The sequence below is a fragment of the Prionailurus bengalensis genome, chromosome D3 (genome assembly GCF_016509475.1).
Source record: "Prionailurus bengalensis isolate Pbe53 chromosome D3, Fcat_Pben_1.1_paternal_pri, whole genome shotgun sequence".
Classification (NCBI taxonomy): Eukaryota; Metazoa; Chordata; class Mammalia; order Carnivora; family Felidae; genus Prionailurus; species Prionailurus bengalensis.
The window spans coordinates 68536652-68556520 of record NC_057356.1 but is presented as its reverse complement, the minus strand read 5'-3'; the positions used below and the strand labels follow the sequence as shown (position 1 = coordinate 68556520).

Genomic DNA, 19869 nt, shown 5'->3' with positions numbered 1-19869 from the left:
CGGGAGCAGTATGGGAAGGGCGCGGGCGTGGGGTGGGCAAGGGTGGGGGACAGACTGGACAGAGTCCCGTTCATTCTCTCGACAGGTGGCTACGTGCTCCGTGCCCCCACTGGAACAGAGGTCACGTGCCCTTGGCTAGGAAGCCTGTTCATATGGGGGCCTCAGTTTAAAGATTCTCTACTGACTCCTTGCTCTTGAAGCTCTTGGCACTTGAGAAGGATGGAGAGCAGAGGAAGAATGGTACATCTCTCATGCTGGCCCGCTGGCCCCGCAGCAGGCAACCCCAGCTTCCAGCCTCTGGATTGTGTGTGTGGGGGGGTGGCTGGAATGCGAGGGTTCCATGCACCAAGGGCTGGGGAGTGGGCTCTGGGGGGGAGAGCGGGGGAACGAGGCGTTGCCCCCCCCGCAGCTTAGATCTCTGGGGGGAGGGCTCCAATCTGCGTGTGCTCTCTTTACAAAGAGCCAACTGTGGCCACCTAAAACCCCTGGTTCTCTAATGTAAGAGATTTCCAAGAGTAACATCCTATAACCCATCACACGCGTCTTCCCAAAGCACAGCTTCTGTTAACCTTCCTGGCCCTCTGGTCTCGCATCTACAGGATGAATGGGTTGGGTGGGTACTCTATAGGTCCTGCCTTCAGGTCCATGCTGTTCTGTGATTAAAAAATAATTTTTTTACATGTTTATTTATTTATTTTTGAGAGAGAGAGACAGTGGGAGAGAGAGAGAGAGAGAGAGAGAGAGAGAGAGAGAGAGAATGAACGGGGGAGGGGCAGAGAGCGAGGGAAGGAGACTCGGAAGCAGGCTCCACACTATCAACACAGAGCCCGATGTGGAACTCGAACCCACGAACCGTGAGAACAAGACCTGAGCCCAAATCAAGAGTCGGTCGCTTAACCGACTGAGCTACCCAGGCGCCCCTGTTCTGTGATTTTTAGATAACCTGGGCATGCTACACCTCAAGAACCAACAAGGGCTCCCTGGTCCAACTTCATAAAGTCCAAACCCTTTTGTTCCACCTTATGGACTTCTTCCAGCTCTCCACTTACACCTGGACTGCAGGCCAGTCTCCCCACTGTCCCTCACCTGCACCATTTCTTTGGGTCTTCACTCATTATATTGCCCCCATCAAAAATGAACCTCCCAGAAAACAGTTTGGCAGTTCCTAAAAAGTTAAAAGTAGAATTTCCACGTGATTCAGCAATTCTACTTCTAGGTATATTTTCCAAAAGATTGAAAGAAGGGGCCAAACAGATACTTGTACGTACACATTCATGATGGTGCTACTCACGAAAGCCAGAAGAGGAAACAACCCCAGCGCCCATCGATAAACAGATAAACGGATAAACAGAACGTGGTGTAACCACACCCATGGAATATTATTCGCCTGGGACAAGGAAGGAAGTTCTGACACATGCTCCTGCGTAGATGAACCTCGAAACCGTTTTGCTAAGTGTAATAAGCCAGACACAGAAGGACGGCTATTTTATGATCCCACTTCTGTGGGATATGTGTAAGAGCACAAGAGCCATGTTGATAGAAGGTGAGGGGGCTGGGGGGCCGGGGGGTTACTGCCTGGTGGCCACAGGGCTTCTGTTTGGGACGATGAGAGGTTCTGGGGGTGGATGGTGGGAGTGGCTGTGCAACCTTCGGGCTGTGCTTGGTGCCACTCAGTTGTGCACTTAAAACATGGCCCAAATGGTACATTTTATGTTGCATATACTTTATCACAAGAAAACAAGGCCAAATGAAAAAAAAAAAACCAAAAACAACCAACCAATCCAAATCAAACAAGCCAACCATAAAACCCTCCTTCCCTCTCTGCTTCTCAGCCCCTGCTGCGGAGCCCAGCTCCCTTGGCAAGCCTTCCTCGCCCTGCTAGGCCATGCGGCTGGGGTGGGCCTTTGGGCTCTGCAAGCCATAGGGAACAGCAGTCCTGGGGACTCCTTGAGGAGGAGCTTAGACAATCCCTCAAGACTATTTACTTCTCTTTGAAAGAATGACCTTCGGCCGCCATCCCCTCCCTGCCTTGGGGAGGGCCCCTCTTCCTTGGTGGTGGCTGGGGAGCCTCCCTGGGGAGCCAGGGACAGGGTGGTGAGCAGTTACATAACCTGCAGGGAGATTTTTTCCATCGGCCCAGGCAGTGCCAGCTTTCCAGAGGCGGCCACGGCAGGTAGAGGCGCCCTGTCTGGGCCGGCCGTGCCTGGGCAGGGCAGCGATGCCGTGATCTGGAGCGGCTTAGCATAGCTCAGATTCCCAGCGGCGGCTGGGGGCCGGGCGCTCGCTGAGCTGCGGGGAGGATCTGCTGTCTCCTGCTGGCCTGGCTCTGGGAAGGGGGAAGGAGGAGGTGCTGGGGGTGAGCCGCCAGCCAGCCAGGGGTGACCCTCTGGGGCCCAGGACACCCGAGCTGGCCTTCTCCGATAACCCACTTATCGGCAGGGCCTGCCTCGGCATGGCAGCCTCAGACGGGGAAGCGCCCAGCCAAGTCCTATGAGGGGATTTAGCAGGGAAAATGAAGCCGGGGGTGGGGGTGAGGCTGTGCAGGGAGGAGGACACGGCCTGGCAAGAAACACAGGTGATGGTGAAATAATCCCTGACTCGGGTAAAGTTCCCCTGGCCCAGAGATGGGCGGGAGCAGGACACTGAACTATTCCCTTCTGTTGCCACCAATGTTCCTTTGTCCCCGCTAGGCTGAACTCCTGAACCAACCATCGGATGCTTGCTGAGTACCTGCTATGGGATGGCACGGTAGTGGGTGGGGCGGGGGACACAAGGATGACAAGGACACAGTCTTTGCTCCCAAGGCACCAGGGGACACAGCCTCCAACAAGAAAACCGTAATGGGCAAGCCGCTGTTCTGGGCTCCTTCTGGGACTTACTGAGGGTCAATGATCACTTTCTTCTCTCTGCCTATGTTCCAATTAAAAATTCAAACTGCCTTTTTTTTTTTTCCTGTCAAAATTACAGGCGGCTTCTGTCCCACTCAGTATTCCAAAGTTCTAGACGGGGCCTTAGATTCAGCACTTTTGGAAGCCACCTCCTGCTTCCCCTCTACTCCACACCATGTTGAACAGTCAGAGGCAGCTGGAGCCTCGAAAAAGACACTCAGGCTTTGGACGCTACCCTCACCTGCACCAAGTGGGAGAAGAGGACCAGAGGGGTGGGCAGGTTAGCAGAGATGACCCATATACGGGCTCTGCCATTGTGGAAGGTAGCCAGCAAAGGCTTCGTTACGTGTTTGTTGAGAGGAAGAAATGAGGGCTGCCAGAAAGAAGGTACGATCTGCCCATTCCAGAGCAAGCGTGGGCAACAAGTAGCTGTCTCTGGTTCCGGTAGGGTGGACTGGACCTTTGGTATCAGCCAAGCACCGGCTCTCCCTGGTGGGGTAGCTGTGCCTGCTGCAGCCTCCTTTGCAGAAGGTCAAGGTCCTGGGGTCTCCCGTGACACGCGAGGCAGGCTTGCCTGGTGCCCACCGTTTGGGGGGAATGCGTGTGCCGACTCCGCATGGCCCTCACAGGGCAAGGACTCCAGCATGGGCAGAATGACTCAGGGTGCTGACACCAGCCAGCAGGTGGGGCGACATTTTTTTTTTTTTTTAAGAGAAAAAGACCTTTTTGTGGGTCTGTGCAAACACCATCCACAATCTGCCCACAGGGAAAGCTGCCTGCGTTTGCCTGTGAGCCCTTTGCTTTATCCCCTCTTGATTTCTAGCAACCAGTGGAGGGGAACTCGGGGTGGGTACAGCCCAGGGCTTTGCTCAAGCTCTGGAATGCACAGAACAATGTGCTTCTATCCCTGGGTATGCCTGGCTTGGGCCAACAGTAAAATTAGTTTACATGCCTGGAGTGCACGTCGGCTCAGCGGTGGGCATGCAGAAGTAAGGGAGGTCTAAGCAGAGAGAGAGGGTTCAAGGGGGAGAACCGGGCCTCACCTCAGGAATAGCAGCTGTGTGGTTCATCTGGATAAAGCAAATGGCGATGTAAAGGTGTTTCCTCAGACACCCCCAGCCCTCCAGTGGCCCAGAAAGCTCAGACTCAGAGACTGCTTGCTGGAAAGGCAGTGGGATTATTCCAGAAGGGTGGATTTTGGAATCCCCACGGATAGCTTCGTGAGACAGATTCCTGATTTTCCCAACTTTCTGGCCCTTACACCTCATCTGGGCAGTGGCATGGGAGCCAGGGTGGCGGGCTGGTGGCTCTCATTCAGCCCTATGACTTAGGGTAAAGCTCGTAGCTTTCCTGCGACACTTTTCTCATCTGTGAACATGGGGAAAGATTCCTGCCCTGGAACCCGGCTCGGAGAGAGTCTTGGCATTCACTCACAAGGTGCTCAGGAGTGGAGAAGCTCATCATACACCAGGGAGCACTGGGGCCTGATACTGAGGGCTCCGTCTTTCCCCTATGAGCATTTCCCGAGCACCTACTACATCCAAGTCATGATGCCAGGAGCTGGGACCAAGGCTAACTCAGCCAGGACTTCTGCTCTTGAGCAGCTTACATTTAGAACTGGTTACAACCCCAAGAATCAGTGTTAGCTCCTCTCCTCCCTCCCCCCTGTAAAAGATGGGAGTTAGGAACTCGAGGCTCCAAGTGGAGAGGAACAAGTTTCATTTTTCCCAAAACCTTGAGATAACCAGGAGAGAAGGAGGTTCTCTCTGATGAGTGGAGTTAGAGGGATGGCCCAGTGCCAGTGCTGGCCCCAAGCCAGCAACTGTGGGACCAAGACAGGGGGCAGAGCTTGAGAGAAACGGGGCAGGAATAAGGTGTATGTGTCACTCAAACCCTGAAGACGCATATTATGTTCTGACTTACTGATAGAGCAGCCAGACCAGGGAGTCTTGAGTGTATCTTCTGGGCCTAAACCCACAGTTGAAACCACTCCCAGAGACCCCGCAGAAGCCCTTTGCACCCCCCAGGCACGACTCAGTGGAGTTTCCGTGTTTCAAAAGCTCCAACACAGTGCTTACTGGTGACCTCGCCTGAAACACAAGGGTTTATCTGCTCTCTAGCTTGAGGCCAGCTTTTTAAAAGACAATCTTATAGAAGGTGCTGGTGGAGAGCAATTTATTTTGAAATCTGGTCAGATGCCAGATTCCGAGTTGGCATTTTTTCACAACAGCCCCGCTGTGTTTACGACTTGAGTTGGGATGAGTTGTTTTTTTTTTTTTTTTTCAAAAAAGGTATCGCATCCTTCTGTTAGATGTGTTGTTGGCAACGGTTGCTAGGGAGAGCTGGGGTCAATTACAGACACACTGATGCCTGCTCTAATAATACTTCGCTCTGCATAGCTCAGATGCAGACACCTCTTGGCTAAACAGGGCACACACATTTCAACAGAGGAGGGCTTGAACTTGTACTACCCAGGCATATCTCGGAGAAGGAGCACTCCCTGAGCCCAAGTGGAAGGCTTGGGGTGGTGACAGGGCAGTGCCGGGTGGAGGGGGCTCAGGCCTCCAATTCCTCTCATTCCAAAGGTCCCATAAAAGAGGCATGCTCATTCTTCCCTGGGTGAAGCTGGGGCCTCCCCCGCCACCCCTCCGCCCTATTATCATTCCACTATTCCCTGGTGACGGTCAAGGCGAGTTTTGGTGACTTCCATAACCCAGGGGTCCTGGGCAACCCATATTCTCCCGGAAGTCAGAAAGCATCCGCGCACACACTCTAGTGGGTGTGGAACCCCACAAACACGAAGTCAGGGGCTGGGTGGGAGAGGGGGAGTGAGGCGGGCTGGGCAATGAAACAAATCGACTTCCCAGCTTTTACTGGGTGGCCCGGCCTCTGGTCCACTCCCGACAACGTGGGCTGAGAGTGAGGTCCTTCTCCTGGAACATACGATCACTGCCCTGACAAACGTCGGAGGCCAAGAAAAAGAAAAAGGACGTGGGGAGACAATCTGAGGACAGAGAGAAGTAGGGCCAGTGGCGAGGAGAGGCAGCTCTGGGCTCCCACCGGGATGACTTGGTTAGTGTGGAGGTGCTCCAGGAGGAACCCCAGAATGGGGGAGAGGAGTATAAGAAAGGGCCCCTGGGGTGATCCAGAAGAGCTTCCTCACTGCCCGGAGGGGAACCCGAGGCCAGGCAAGGTGAAGGGACTGTCTCAGCTGCCCCGTCTCCTGCTTTGGTGTTCTCCCACCAGCTCGAGCTCCGCGTCTTTCCACATTACTCAGCAAAGAGTCCAGTACCTGGTACAAATTTCTCGACTGGCTCACGGGATGACAGGCAGGGCCAGCTGGTTCGTAAGTGACAACAGTGGCACAGTCAGGGCATCTCTGAAGTGTCTTCCTGACCGCGGTGCTGGGCCAGCTACACAGCAGAATCACGGGGGCGTTCTTTCAAAAGGAAGGCCAGCCTGTCCCTGGAGAATGGAATTCGCCCGGTCTGGGATAGGACGCCTGCAACAGTGTATCTTACAAGCTCCTCTCCATACGATTCTCACGGGCAGCTAGGCCGAGAACCACTGGCCTAACGAAAACCTGATGGCTGAAACTCACCATTGCCAGGCCAGATTCCCACATTGCACGATCACACCGATAAAAGACTGTGCCTCAGTTGGCCTATTTGTGACACTGAGCCATCACCGACAAACCATCAGTCATCCGATACAATGCCTTGCTACTCAGAGTGTGAGGTCTCTGGGCCACCAGCACCCAGGAACGTGTTGGACCTGCAAACTCTCGGGCTGCACTCAGAGCTACCAAACCAGAATCTGCATTTAAATGACATCCCGTGTGATTCAAAAGCACGTTCAAGTTTGAGAAGCGCTGCTCTGATGAGAGGCACTGATCTGATGCATTTAAGAAATGTCTGTTATTATAATAAGTAGAATTTTGTCTACAAGAACACTAGGGAAAGGACCACGTTTAAGGCAAAAAGACTCGGTTTTGATGTAAAAATTGGGGACCATTTCTGGGCTGTGGGACTGGTGACAGGGGGTCTACTGAAACCCTAGGGTCCCTGGCATCATCATGGCTCATGAGGGCAGTGTTCCGGGTTCCTGGAGCTGACGATGCGGAGTTTGGCTGGGAAGGGTGAAAGGTCCTTTGACCTCCGCCTGGCCGCAGTTACGCTCCATGGGGTCTGCACCCCAGCTTGGGGGGCAGCTCTCTCACCTCTGCCACAGCACCCTCTACGTCAGAGCCCGCCCCTCCCCCTATGCCGCCAGCTCCCGCTGCTGAAACCTGGGGCAGCAAAAAGGAGCACACCCAAAGCCAATGCCAAGAGCTGAGTTCACAGGGTGCTTCACACCCTTGGCACACTGCGGCCAGCATCACGAAGCCGGGCCTCTGACGTGGAGGAAGCCGCCTAACTGACCACAGCGGGGGACGGGGTGGGGCATCTCAGAGGCCACGGAAGGGGGCTGGCTGGAGACCCGGTGAGCTGTAAGAGGATGGAGTGGAGAGTGAACCACAGAGGGAGAGAGGGAAGGGGAGAGCTCCCGGGGCCGGGCTGGGGCTGTCTGCCAGGTTTGCCAGAAAATGAAGGCAAGTAAAAAAAAAGTAAAAAAAAAGGCCTTAACAAGGAAAGTGGGGTGTGATGACCCATGCCTACTTCCCTCTTTTCTTGTACCTTGTGAGTCTGGGGTGATGAATGGCCATGAATCAATCATGCTGCCTGGAAAGCTGACTTCCATCTGTCCCCTCCTCAGCGGCTGGGAGAAGCAGCAGGGCCCGAGGAGGCCCAATCAGACCCATGGGGGGTGGTTTCCTCTGGGCCTCGCAGTCAGGGAGTTGATCCGTCAGGAGCTCGGGGCAGCCGCACACGCGCACATCCAGTCTGCCCTCCATGGGAGCCTGAAGGGCCTTGAAAGTGAGCGTCTGGCTCAAGCCCTTCGAGGGGTTCTCTGCTTAGCTTACGCAAAAGCTGGGGCTGCAGGTGGTGAAGACGGGGTGAGTGGGGGCCAACGGGGGACATTTAGGTTTCTAAATACCTAATCCACAAGTGCTCTACCCAGGCAAGTGGCAGATGTGGGGCTGAGAGCCCTCCTCTGCTCCAGGGACAAGATGGCATCAGTAGGGCCATCTCCCAAAGCACATGACGTACCTGTCCTTGAGGCACACTAGGGGGTGGGCAGGTTTCTGAGGACTAGGGGCACCCGGGACTGTTTCCTGCAGTGGAAGGGCCCAGGGAAAGTGAGGGAGGAGGAGGCTTGCGTGGGGCCCCTCGTGCCCCTCCTCGAGGCCCCCGCCTCATCGCCGGCAGCGCAAAACCGTAAGGTCCCCTGATGGGCGTCAAGCAGCCAAGCCACGCACGTCCCAGCGGGAGCCGCAGAGGTCCAGTTCCAGCTGATGACCCCTGAATCAGGTCGGAAAGCCCTGTTTCCCGGCATTCAGGTTAGTGTTCTTGCCCTGAGCTCGTGTTTGCCAAACCAGGCCTCTCGGCATACTAATTCCAGAAGAAGTTATTAGCTGGGGGATGCAAAGGAGACTCTGTTGAGTTCAGTGCGGCCAAACAGGTTCCCTTCCTGCTGTGCTGAGCCAGCCCACTTTGTGGCTGACGGAGAGGCGGGCGCGCCACGGAGCCCCTTCTGTGGTTGAGCATTTCCCAGGATTGATGCCCTGCCGGACACCGTGGGCAAGGCTGCTCTAACCACAGGTCATTGGAAGAAATGCCTGACCCGGGCAGGATCCTGGGCGGCCCCTGCGGCCAGCTGCCCTTCCCAGCTGGGTGCGTCTCGTCCGCACGCCCCGTATGTCTGTCCGCCACTGGTTCTGGCTAGGTTACTTGGAGCTGGCAGCCGTCGTCTAGAAGTCTTGTCCTATCCTGGCCCTTCTCGGAAAAAGATCTAAATCCAAGGCGAATGGCCGATCCCGGCCCTGACTCCCCCATGCTTGGCAGGACGTGGCAGACAGGCCGCTCCCGGCCGTCACCCTCCACACTCTCCCAGGACATTCCGGCCCGTGAGGAACATGCCCGATGTGCAAATCCCTCAGGTAATGCGGGAATTCGTCACCAGGGGAGCGTGGGCGATCCAGGAATGGGAACCTGATCGGGGCCCGGAGCTGGAAAGAAGCAGGCCAGGCTGGCCAGCGAGGGCTCGGGTTGCAGTGAGCAGGCTCTCCCCAGGAAGAGGGGAGGAGGGCGGGGATGGAGCCCTGTGGGCAGCATGTGGGGGGGAGGGGGCTCCCTCCTCCCTGTTTTTTAGGAGGAGACCTTAGACTTCGAACCAGGTGGTTGAGACCAAGGCGACCACATGCCTTGGTTTACGCCTGGTGTCTGGGCGTAATTACAAACAGAGCCCTCGCGACTCTCAGGACGGTTGTGGTTTGGATGACTTGTCACACGGTCGCCCTTGTTCAGACAGACCCGCAGGTGGTCTCTGCCCGCTCTGCACCCCTGCTTTCCGAACCGCCAGGCTCTAGTCTCACCTCACCTGGGCTGGAAACTCAATTCACATCTCAACTAGCCTAAGGTACAAAGTCACACTACAGAAGACTTTTCTCCAGCCAAGAGGCCCCAGCCATGGTGGCCATGCCGGGCCACCAGCTACCTCTCCTCTGATGCCACCAGTTTACCTGCTAGCACCCGTGACAGAAGGGCAGGGATCGGCCCCTGGCTCGTGGGATGGAACGGCGCTGGCCTTAGTCTGCGCACCCACACCCTTACCGACACTACACGCTCACGGTCACGAAACTAGCACTGGGTGCGGGGAACCCACGGAGGAAGAAGCGAAAAGGGGGGGAGGAGGGATTTTGAGCCGGAAGGCACCGAGGAACAAGATAGTCTTAGGTCGCCACACTTCCCTTTTGCCCTAAGAGTGGTTTCAGGAAGCCCAGTGTATCGGCAAGAAGATCCCACCTCTCCTGCTCAAAGCCTTTGCACCTTCTGCTCAGCTCCAGCCACACCACCTCCAGGGCCTGGGGGTGGTGGTCCGGGGCGGGAGGAGGAAAGGTGAAGTCTACACCCGGTTCACGTCTGCTCGGACGCGGAGAGGTCAAAGCGCAGACACTGGTGCAGAGCAAGGATCAGCTCTCTTATCGTGGAAATAGAAAGAGGGAAAGGCTGGTTAAACACGAAACACCTATAAAATTATATTGGTCCATTGTAACCATGGATCACTCACACAAACACACGCAAATCCGGCCACTCATCCCGTGCCCCTCAAGTGCCTTTTTATTTTCTATAATTAATCGGGCAAGGGTGGAACTTGGGAAAAGTTCAACTGTGGTCAGAATCTGCAGCCTTCTCTCTAGTAATAACCCACTGGCGGGCGCGGCGGGGCGGGGGAGGGGAGGCTCAGCTGTCGGTGTCCGGTTACCTGAAGCATGTTGAGGAGCAGGCTCCGGAACTTGGTCCCCTCCACCATGAAGAGTGCCATCTTGTCGCAGAGCTTTGCGGCCGTAAAGGCGAAGCTGCGGTCGGACACGGCCTTCTGGTAGATGGTCCGGACGATCTCTCCCAGCATCTCCTCGGAGTTGGTCGAGTTCTGGGCCTCCTCCATGAAGGTGGTGAGCTTGGCATCCACGTCACTGCTGTTGTTCCGCATGCTGTTGAGGATCTCAATCAACTTGTCCATCTTGTTCTGCTGAGGGTTGGTGGTCTCCACGGCCACTTCGTCCTGGGGGCGTGGGAGACAAACTGAGTCGTGCCTCAGTGGAGCCGAGGATACCACTGGGGGTGGCCAGTGGAGAGAGGCCTGCTGCCCCCAGCAAGGACCCAGCCCTACCTTCATGAACCTGAGGTCTGGTCCCTCTGGGAATGCTGACTTCCACCTAGGACCCCCAACCACCAAGGCCCTCTGCCGACCTTTTTCTTGGCTCTTAGGGGCTGATCTTTCTTGCAAGTTCTAGCTCTTACCCAGGATTCCCACATATATTGGTTCTGTTTGTGTACGTGCCCATCGAAGGTCTCAAGCTAGGAATGACCCAGTGGGGCTTGTGAAAGATGAAATAAGGTAACAAAACAAAAAACTGGGTCAAAGAGAAAACGAGGGCAGGAAGGAGGAAAGTATTCAAAATGTCTGCTATATTGGTAAAAGGTGCCCATGGAATGGCCACCTTGCTTTCCAGGCTCCCAGATCCGGATAAACATGGCCCTGGTTTTATGTCCTGTGGAGACTGTGCTGGCCTTCTGTAACAAACGCTATACCCCAGGGAGCCCTCCAGTGTGCCACTAAATGGATGGGCACTGCTAGGAAGGAAATTTCAGACAGCTAACTCTACACCTTTAAGAAGGTTCACTGCACGTACACCGGGCCTGGACAGATCTGATAGTCTCAGAAGTATTTATTCAAATACAATGGATGGGTGGCCAAGAATGTGACTGCCCTACCTACTGGGATGGGAGATCAGGGAAGAAGGGCAGGGTCAGGGACAGAAAGTGGGGTCCCGCGCTTGCCCCCCTATTCCCAACCAGGAGAGCTCTAGGCCGGGAGGCACAGACCAGAGTTCTCGAACCTGCTTTCTGCCTCTAGCTGTACGGCTGTGGGCAGTGGTTTCACCCTCTGGGCCTCAGTCTACTTCCTGGGAAGATGCGGCGGCTGGATGATGTTGAGCTTCCCCTGAGCTCTACTTATGGCCTTAGCCAATGTCCTCCTGCTCTGGGAATCCGGGAGGCCTCACCTAAGGGGAGTGCTTGAAACCCGTGTATGGGTGCTGTGGGACTATCTTACCCGTTCTAATCCCTTCTTTATCCACCCCACTGCCCCACCATCTGGGCCCCCGGGCAGTATATAAAGTAAGAACCACCCAGGAGGTCTTTATGCATGCCATGGCCTGTCTGCAAGGTATGCGGTGTTGCTTTCATTTTATAGATGAGACAACGGGGGCTCGGAGAGGTTAGGGGACTTGTCCAAGGTCACCCAGCCAGTCAAAGGCAGAGTGAGGAGCAGCAGGTGGTTTGCTGGGCCCTAAAGCACCAGCTACATTTAGTAGGACTGGAGGGAATTTAGTGAGTAATCCCCTCTCTGTGGCCAGGCTTTGAGGAATGTGTCTCGGCGGGTCTTTAGGAGGACCCTACGCACTGTCACCACGCTGGTCACCACATGCCACCGGCCGGAGAAGGAAGGAAATGAGGGAGGCTCTCCCTCTGGACCTCACAGCTGCTTCCCCCACCGGGGGCAGTGGGGCGGGAGCTCAGGGCTGTGGAGGACGCAGGTGCAGCTTCAGGCATTGGCTGGGGAAGGGGTCTGACCTGCCTTGTCCTGCCCGAGTGTGGACCTGGGCTTGGCCTTTCAGGCAAAAGGGGGAGGAAAGAAAGCAGCAGTGAGAGGCCAGAGAGAAGCCCAGAGCTTCGAGCTCCGCAGAAGCCCCACAATGAGGACTCCGTGGGGAGGGCTCGGGGCCAGCCGGCCTTTCTCAGGAGCAGTTCCTCTCCAAGGTGACCTTTCCTGCATCCCTGGCAGGGAAGGGGGGCCAGGGTGAGCACAGTGGACACGATGCTGCCGTTGACATAGCCTCATCCCTTTGCTAGAGGCTCAGGGACACGTCCCCTTGAATCAGCGAACCGGGCTCTGGGGGCCACGGTCAGGATACAGTGAAGAAAGAGAGGCTGGTGGGGTGGGGGCAACAGTTACGAAGGCCCTTCCTCTCAGGGCTGGTGTCGGAGCACAGTCGGCACCCGGATGAGGCTGGGGTTGAGGGCCTCCTTCAGTTTTGTCCCTTAGACGCCTCCTGGGCCGCTGGCGGATCAAGGAGGAGAATGGCAAAATCGAGACCCGCTCGCACTCTGCCTGACTCACCTTTGCTCTCGACCCTGGTGGGGACCACAGCTGGCCGGCGCTTACCTTGGGGGGAAGCATCCGTCCTTACCGTACAAGCTCCCAGTCTTTCCCAAATGCCCTTTAGCACTGTCAGGGCAGTGTTGGACCCCAGAAAATGCTGGAGGCAAGAACCAAGCCTTCCCTGCGCGCTTCCCATCCCCCTCAGGTACATGCTTCTTCCTCCCCTTCCCTCCCAGGCTGCGGGCTGGTGCCCAACGCCCACCTCGGCCTCTTGGGGGACCAGAAGGTGAGGAGCCGGAATGTGCCGGAGGGGGTTCACGTACGGGCCAGTCCTCCGGTGGCCAGCAGTCCCTGAGGCAGTGGTGGCCGCCTCAAACCCGAGCCCGCCTACCAAAGTGCCTACCTCACGATGTCTTCCCTGGTACAAGAGAGCAACGAAAATTCATTTACCGGTACCTTTTCTTTCAGCCTTCGCCGCAGCCTGTCTTTGGAAGACTGGAGCAGGGTAATTTTGGGCCGCTCCCCGATGCGCTCGGGAATAATACTGTCTTTACGCTTTGTCTCGGCCTCTGGACCCCCCGGCTGCGGTGGGGGCAGCCTCTCGGAAGCCACTGAGGCTGGGGCATCAGGGCTGCGGGGGGGCTCGAGGCCGCCGTGCCCGGTGTCCCCCAGGGCATCCTCAAGTTTGGGGCTCTCCACGGTCACGGTCTCTTTGGCATTGCGGTGGGCGCCTGCCTCCCCCTTGTCGCCTGGCGGGTGCTTCATGTTGCTGTGGTGCCAGCGCCGGTTCTGGCTGTAGCCGTGATGAGTGGGCCTCCCTGAGGGGTGAGGCACCGAGCCCCCCTGGTAGGATTTCTGGTGGTCCCTGTTGTGTTTGGCACTGACCGGCTGGTGGTCACCATGCTGTTGGGGCTTGTTCCCTCCCGGAGGCCTCTGCTGCCGTCTGCAAACCGAAGAGGAAAGACAGAGAGGGTCACTGGGAGGATTGTTCAGGGTCCCTGTGTCCAAATGCTGCGCGAGCAGTTCACGGAGCTGTTCATGTATTCGTTCTGTCTACCCCCTTACTGGACACCTCCTCTGTGCCCGACTCCGCGGCAGGGCCTGTGGACACAGCACAGCACGAGACAGACGGGGGGCCTGTGATTACAGAGGGGTCAGGTCAGTCCCTGAGTTCGAGTCGTATTTTCTGCCCTTGTTAGAATACACATCAGCACACGCGTGGGGAGCCAAAGTCACACGATGCGTCAGAGCAGATCGTGAATCCTCCTGACTCTGACCCCAGCCACCCAGCTTGTACTCTTGATGCACCTGTTACCATTTTGGGACTCCTCCCAATGCAGTCTACGCACATTCCGGAGAAGATACATACATAGACCTGTATCTGGTGACAGCTATCCTGTGAATCAATTTTTACCATCATGGCTCTTGTGAAGTTGTATCATTTGTTCAACAACTTTGTGTGCGTGTGTGTGTGTGTGTGGGGGGGGTACATTGACATTTTCACCCCCAAGCCCACAAACAAAATATGCAATAAGAAACTGTTATGCACTCAATGGTGTGTCCCCACCCCTTCAATTCACATGTTGAATACTCAATCCCTAGTACCCAAGAATGTGACTGTATTTAAAGATACAGGCCTTTAAAGAGGGGATTGAGTTAATCCGTTAGGCCGTTAGGGTGGGCCTCAATCCAATCGGACTGGTGTCCTTATAATAAGAGGAAATCTAGACACATAGAGAGACACCAGGGATGTAGACACAGAAGAAAGACCGTGTGAAGATACAGCAAGACAGACATCTGCAAGAGGAGAGGCCCCAGAAGAAACAAACCAAGAAGACACCTCAGTCTTGGACTTCCAGATTCTAGGGCTCTCAGAAAAAAAGATTCTGTTGTTGAGCTGCCCCGTCTGTGGTATTTTGTCACGGGGGCCCGAGCTGACTAACCCACAAGCGACATTTGACTCACCGATTTACCGGACACACTATTTTCTAAGCCAGAGAACATGACAATGGAACAAATCTGAGGTGTGCACAGGCGATGAACCCCAAACATTTTGATCGATCTCTGGAAGCACTCTTGCGCTCACCCCCCAGTGTTTTCCATGCCCTGACTTTATGGGATGCGCAGCTGGAGAACTGCAACCTGTCCCTTTGGTGGGGACAGCGGACCTTCATGGCACTGAATTTTATGAACCCAAAAAAGGCACTGATTTACTTTGAAACTATTATTACTTATATAAACTCAGTTTCAATGTTCACTTGACAATTTCGTATCCGTGAAAATCTGGAGGCATCTTGGACTGAGGTTAAACATATCATTTTTCCGTTAAAATTAATGAAAACAATTTTTTTCCCATTGAAAAGCTTTGCCTCCTGGCAGGGTTTTCAAGGGGAATTAAAGTTATTAAGTGGGAGACAGGTGTATAGTGTTTTGTTTCCACACAAATGGTAAAGACAATACATCGCATGTTAGAAGTAGAAATTAGGGTGTTTCTTGGGGGGGGGGAAGTTTGATGATCTGTTACAAGAGCCTCTAGTACATGTAAATTGCTGCACCTTGTTAATTCCACTTGGTGGCAATTTATCGAAAGGAAATACTCAAAAGCCTTGCACAGGGATGTAGGCACAATTTGTGCATCGTGGCACTGTTTAACAGTGAGAAACAATGTGGAATGTTAAGAACCTGGTGTTAAGACTTCACTCTGGTTGATGGAAGAAAGCATGTGTTGTCCTATGTGTAGCATGGTGCTACTTTTTAAGGCAAATATTTGTATGCATAGAAAAATCTGGAAGGAAAGGCGCCTGGGTGGCTCAGGCAGTTAAGTGTCCAACTCTTGATTTCGGCTCAGGTCATGATCTCACAGTTCTGCATGGGGTCAATCCCCGCATTGGGCTCTGAGTTGGCACCACGGAGCCTGCTTGGGATTCTCTCCTTCTCTCTCTGTCCCACCCCTGCACTCTCTTTCTCCCTCTCGCACACTCTCCCTCTCTCAAAATAAATAAATTTTTAAAAACTTAAAAAAAAACCACAGAAACATCAGGAAGGAAACACATCAAAATGCTAACAGTGGTTAACTCTGGGGGATGGGATGAGGATTTTTCTTTTTTTACTTGTGTTTTCTAAAAGAACATGAATTTATTTTTCTAAACTTTTTACTGTGAGATAATTACAGATTCGCGTGCACCGGTAAGAAATAATACAGAGAGATCTTTTGCATCTTCTACCCAGTTTCCTCCCATGGTAACATCTTGCAGAACTCTGGTACAAGATCACAATCAGGATTTTGACATTGATACAGTCAAGATACAGAACATTCCCATCACTGCAAGGATGCCTTCCTGTTGCCCTTTTACAGCCACACCTACTTCCCTTCCACCACCTCCTCTTGAGCCCCTAGCAATAAGTAATCTAGTCTTCATGTCTACAACTTGTCATCTCAAAAATGTTATATAAATGGAATCATTTACAATCTGTTACAAGAGCCTCTAGTACATGTAAATTGCTGCACCTTGTTAATTCCACTTGGTGGTAATGTTACATACATTACAGTATGTAACCCGGTGGGATTGGCTTTTTTCACTCAGCATCACTCCCTGGAGATTCATCCAGGGCGTTGCACGTATCCCTAGTTTGTTCCTTCTTACTGCTGAGTAGCGTTCCACAGTGTGGATGTATTAGCGAGTTTAACCATGTACTCGCTAAAAGGCATCTGGGTGGGTTCTAGTTATTGGCTACAGTGCACAAAGCTTCTATGGACATTTGTGCACAGGTTTTTGTTAAGTTTTCATTTCTCTGGGATAAGTGCCTGGGGGTGCCATTACTAGGTCATATGGTAGCTACTTGGTTTAAAAAGAAAACTACTGAGGGGTGCCTGGGTGGCTCAGTTGGCTGAGCATCCGACTTCAGCCCAGGTCATGATCTTGTGGTTCGTGGGTTCGAACCCCACATTGGGCTCTGTGCTGACAGCTCGGAGCCTGGAGCCTGCTTCAGATTCTGTGTCTCCCTCTCTCTCTGCCCCTCCCCCACTCAAGCTGTCTCTCTCTCTCTCAAAAATAAATAAACATTACAAAAAGAGAGAGAGAGAGAGAACTATCGAACTATTTTCCAGAGAGATTATATCACTTTACACTCCCACCAGCAACACACAAACTGTTCTCAGTCATTACGTCTGTGGATAATTTTCCAGGCCCATTTTTTCTCTGCTCTACGTTACAGAGTCTGAGACCATGTATGCTAGATTTGCTGTTATGGACCCCCAGGTCCCAGAAGCTCAGTTCACTTTTTTTTTTTTTTTTGGTCGATTTTCTCTGTGTGGCTCAGATTAGATCTTTTTTTTTTTTTTTTTAATTTTTAAATGTTTGTTTATTTTTGAGAGAGAGAGAGAGAGAGAGAGAGAGCAAGCAGGGGAGGGGCAGAGAGAGAGGGAGACACAGAATCTGAAGCAGGCTCCAGGCTCTGAGCTGTCAGCATAGAGCCTGGTGCAGGGCTCGAACCCACGAACTGTGAGATCATGACCTGAGCTGAAGTCGGATGCTTAACCGATTGAGCCACCCAGGCGCCCCATGGATCATTTTTATTCGATCTTCCAGTACACTGGTTCTTTCCCTTGTCCCTCCATTCTGCTGTTGAACCCACGCATTGAGTTTTTAATTTAACTATTAGGTTTCATTTGGTTCTTTGTTATAGCTTCTATTTCTTTGCCAAGACGTAATTTTTCATTTGTTTCAAGCATGTTCTTTTGAAGCATTTTCATGCTGGCTGCTTTAAAATCTTTTGTCAGAGAATTCTAACACTTCTGTCATCTTGGTATTGGTGTCTTATTGTCTTTCTTTACTCAGTTGAGATCTTTCTGAGATTTCCGGTTGAAATCTGGACATCTTCAGTATTGTGTTATGAGCCTCTGGGCTCATGGAGAACTGTTTTAGCTGGCTTCCTCTGACCTTGCTTCCAATAGTGGAAAGGGTTGCCGTGCCCTGTTACTACCGAGTGGGGAGTACAGGTCGGGTTTCCTACTGGGCCTTCTGTGACACCCCAAGGGAGGCCCGCTTTACTGCGGTGCGGGGTTGGGAGTTCGGGCCCCTCACACCGATGCCTCCCTGGCGGGGAGGGGAAGGGTGCGTATTGCTACTCTCCACGTGGCCTCCACTGACACCATGGTGGAGGGGGGGCGTGGAGCCTTGTACCTGGTAGAAATGGGTGGGATTCAAGGCCCCCATGTGGCCCCCACTGACACAGAGGAAGGGGTGCTCAGTGCCCCACAGGGACGAGTCCTAACTCCTCACTCGGCCTCTCTGACCCCACCCTGGTGGAGTATTTGGGCGCCTCCTCAGCCTGGTGACTGTGCTCGTGTGGGTCAGGCCCACTGACCTCTGCTTGTGTGGGTCAGGCTGGAGCCCACATTTTTCCTGGGAGGTTTGCCTAGAGTAGAGCATTACTGTCCAGGAGTTTTCTGTCTTGTAAGGTTGCCCCTTTCCTGGTCCTTTAGCGAGAGAGGGCAGGCTTTTGTTGGGGCTTTCCGGTCTGCCTGGGCCTACTGGCATTTCCGGGTTGCCAACTTCTTTACCTCCAAGTCTGGGATCTGTGAGGCCAGGAAGAAAACTCTGGTAAGTTACCACGGTGCCGTGGCCCGAGTGCCATGGTGCCCAGCCAGTCTGCCTGCTTTCCACCTTCTGGAGTCCTCTTATGTCCATTTTTAGATAGGATGTTCAGGGTTTCTAGTTGTCTGTATTTATTTTAATAATTTAAGAGTCGTTGTAGAAACATCTGTAGAAGCCTGGTACATTGAACTGAGGCCGGCTGACCGGGTGTGCCCTGGGCCCTTCTCATGAGGCCTGCCTGGTATTTTTCATCACTGGGTCTGAAGTGCATACTGGGTACAAAAAGCCGTGCTGTCCCGATACGTGGGTGCAAAAGGCTTCTCCTCTAACACCCCTCACCTCTACCAGCACACCTAAGGCTCTATCTAGTTTTACTCCCCAGTGGCCTCACTTTTTTTTTTTTTTAAGTTTTCATTTCTTTTCTTTAATTTCAATTAAAAAAAATTTTTTAATGTTTATTCGTTTTTGAGAGACGGAGAGCCAGCAGGGGAGGGGCAGAGAGAAGGGAGATACAGAATCCTAAGCAGGCTCCAGGCTCCGAGCTGTCAGCACAGAGCCCGATGCGGGGCTTGAACCCAAGAACGGTGAGATCACGACCTGAGCCAAAGTCGGACGCTCAACCATGTGAGCCACCCAGGCACCCCTAATTTTAATTTTTTTAAAGTTTATTTATTTATTTTGAGAGAGGGAGAAAGCATGAGTGGAGGAGGGGCTGAGAGAAGGGGGAGACAGAGAATCCCAAGCAGGCTTTGCACTGTCAGCACAGAGCCCCGTGCAGGGCTCCATCCGACGGGACTGCAGGATCATGACCTGAGCTGAAGTCTGCCGCTTAACTGGCCGGGCCACCCAGGTGCCCCCCCTCCAGAATGGACTCATTCTAAAAACAGTAATCATCAATGGACCAGTGCCTTAAGTCCTGGAAGACTGTCAGTTTGCATTCACAGCAGAGCAGGGGTAGAGAGCACAGGTGCCCAGGGAAGCGTGGGGCCCCATCCGCAAAGTGAGTCACTGAGTCAGTTCTTCCCAGGGATCACCCATTGGCCTTCAGACTGCCCAGACCTAAATCCAGATGCCTGAGACACAAGTCAGCTCAGAAGCCCGAGGCCCTCACCTGAGAATCACGGACTGACCTACACCGGGAGAGCCACTGGGAGAAATTCCACGGCCCTCCCAACTCCTCAGGGAACCACACGCCTGTGACATTTTGTGAATCCCCCCTACTTTTATTTTTCAATTACTTTCAAAGAATTCACCCTTTCTCTTCCTACCCTCTTTGTTCTCTGAGTATGAGTAATTTTTAAGCCCAGAGAAGAACCTTGGAAATTCCCTGGCAGATAATGCTTGATTCTCACGACTTTTCCCATCCTTATTTAGAAAAATTGTGGTGCCTGCAGCTATGGCCCAAGGAATGCCCCCAAAGGATGGTTGACCAAGTCCTTCCCAGCATCTGTCTTGAAACTGTCTGGCTTCCTACTTGCCATTATCAGGGATCTCCCTCTCTCTGCCCAACATCCTCCTTACCCCCCCCACCCTCAAACAAACCAAAACACATCAAATCAAATCAAAACAAAACAAATCAAATCAAATCCTCCACCTGGAGGAGAAAGGAGCTCATT

At 53.4% G+C, this 19869-nt stretch overlaps 1 protein-coding gene across 8 annotated transcripts in view; it reads right to left on the bottom strand.

The window, feature by feature from the left end:
* The window catches only part of CTIF (cap binding complex dependent translation initiation factor), a 296988-nt gene that overhangs the window by 79598 nt on the left and 197521 nt on the right, over window positions 1–19869 (bottom strand). For 4 of the 8 annotated variants that reach the window (XM_043558766.1, XM_043558769.1, XM_043558771.1 and 1 more), the window contains 2 exons: window positions 13113–13599; window positions 10254–10553 (listed from right to left, as the gene is read on the bottom strand). In XM_043558766.1, coding sequence (XP_043414701.1) covers window positions 10254–10553; window positions 13113–13599 — 787 coding nt within the window. Of the gene's footprint in view, window positions 1–10253; window positions 10554–13106; window positions 13600–19869 lie in introns of all 8 variants that reach the window. The other 4 variants (XM_043558768.1, XM_043558763.1, XM_043558770.1 and 1 more) reach the window with 1 other exon arrangement.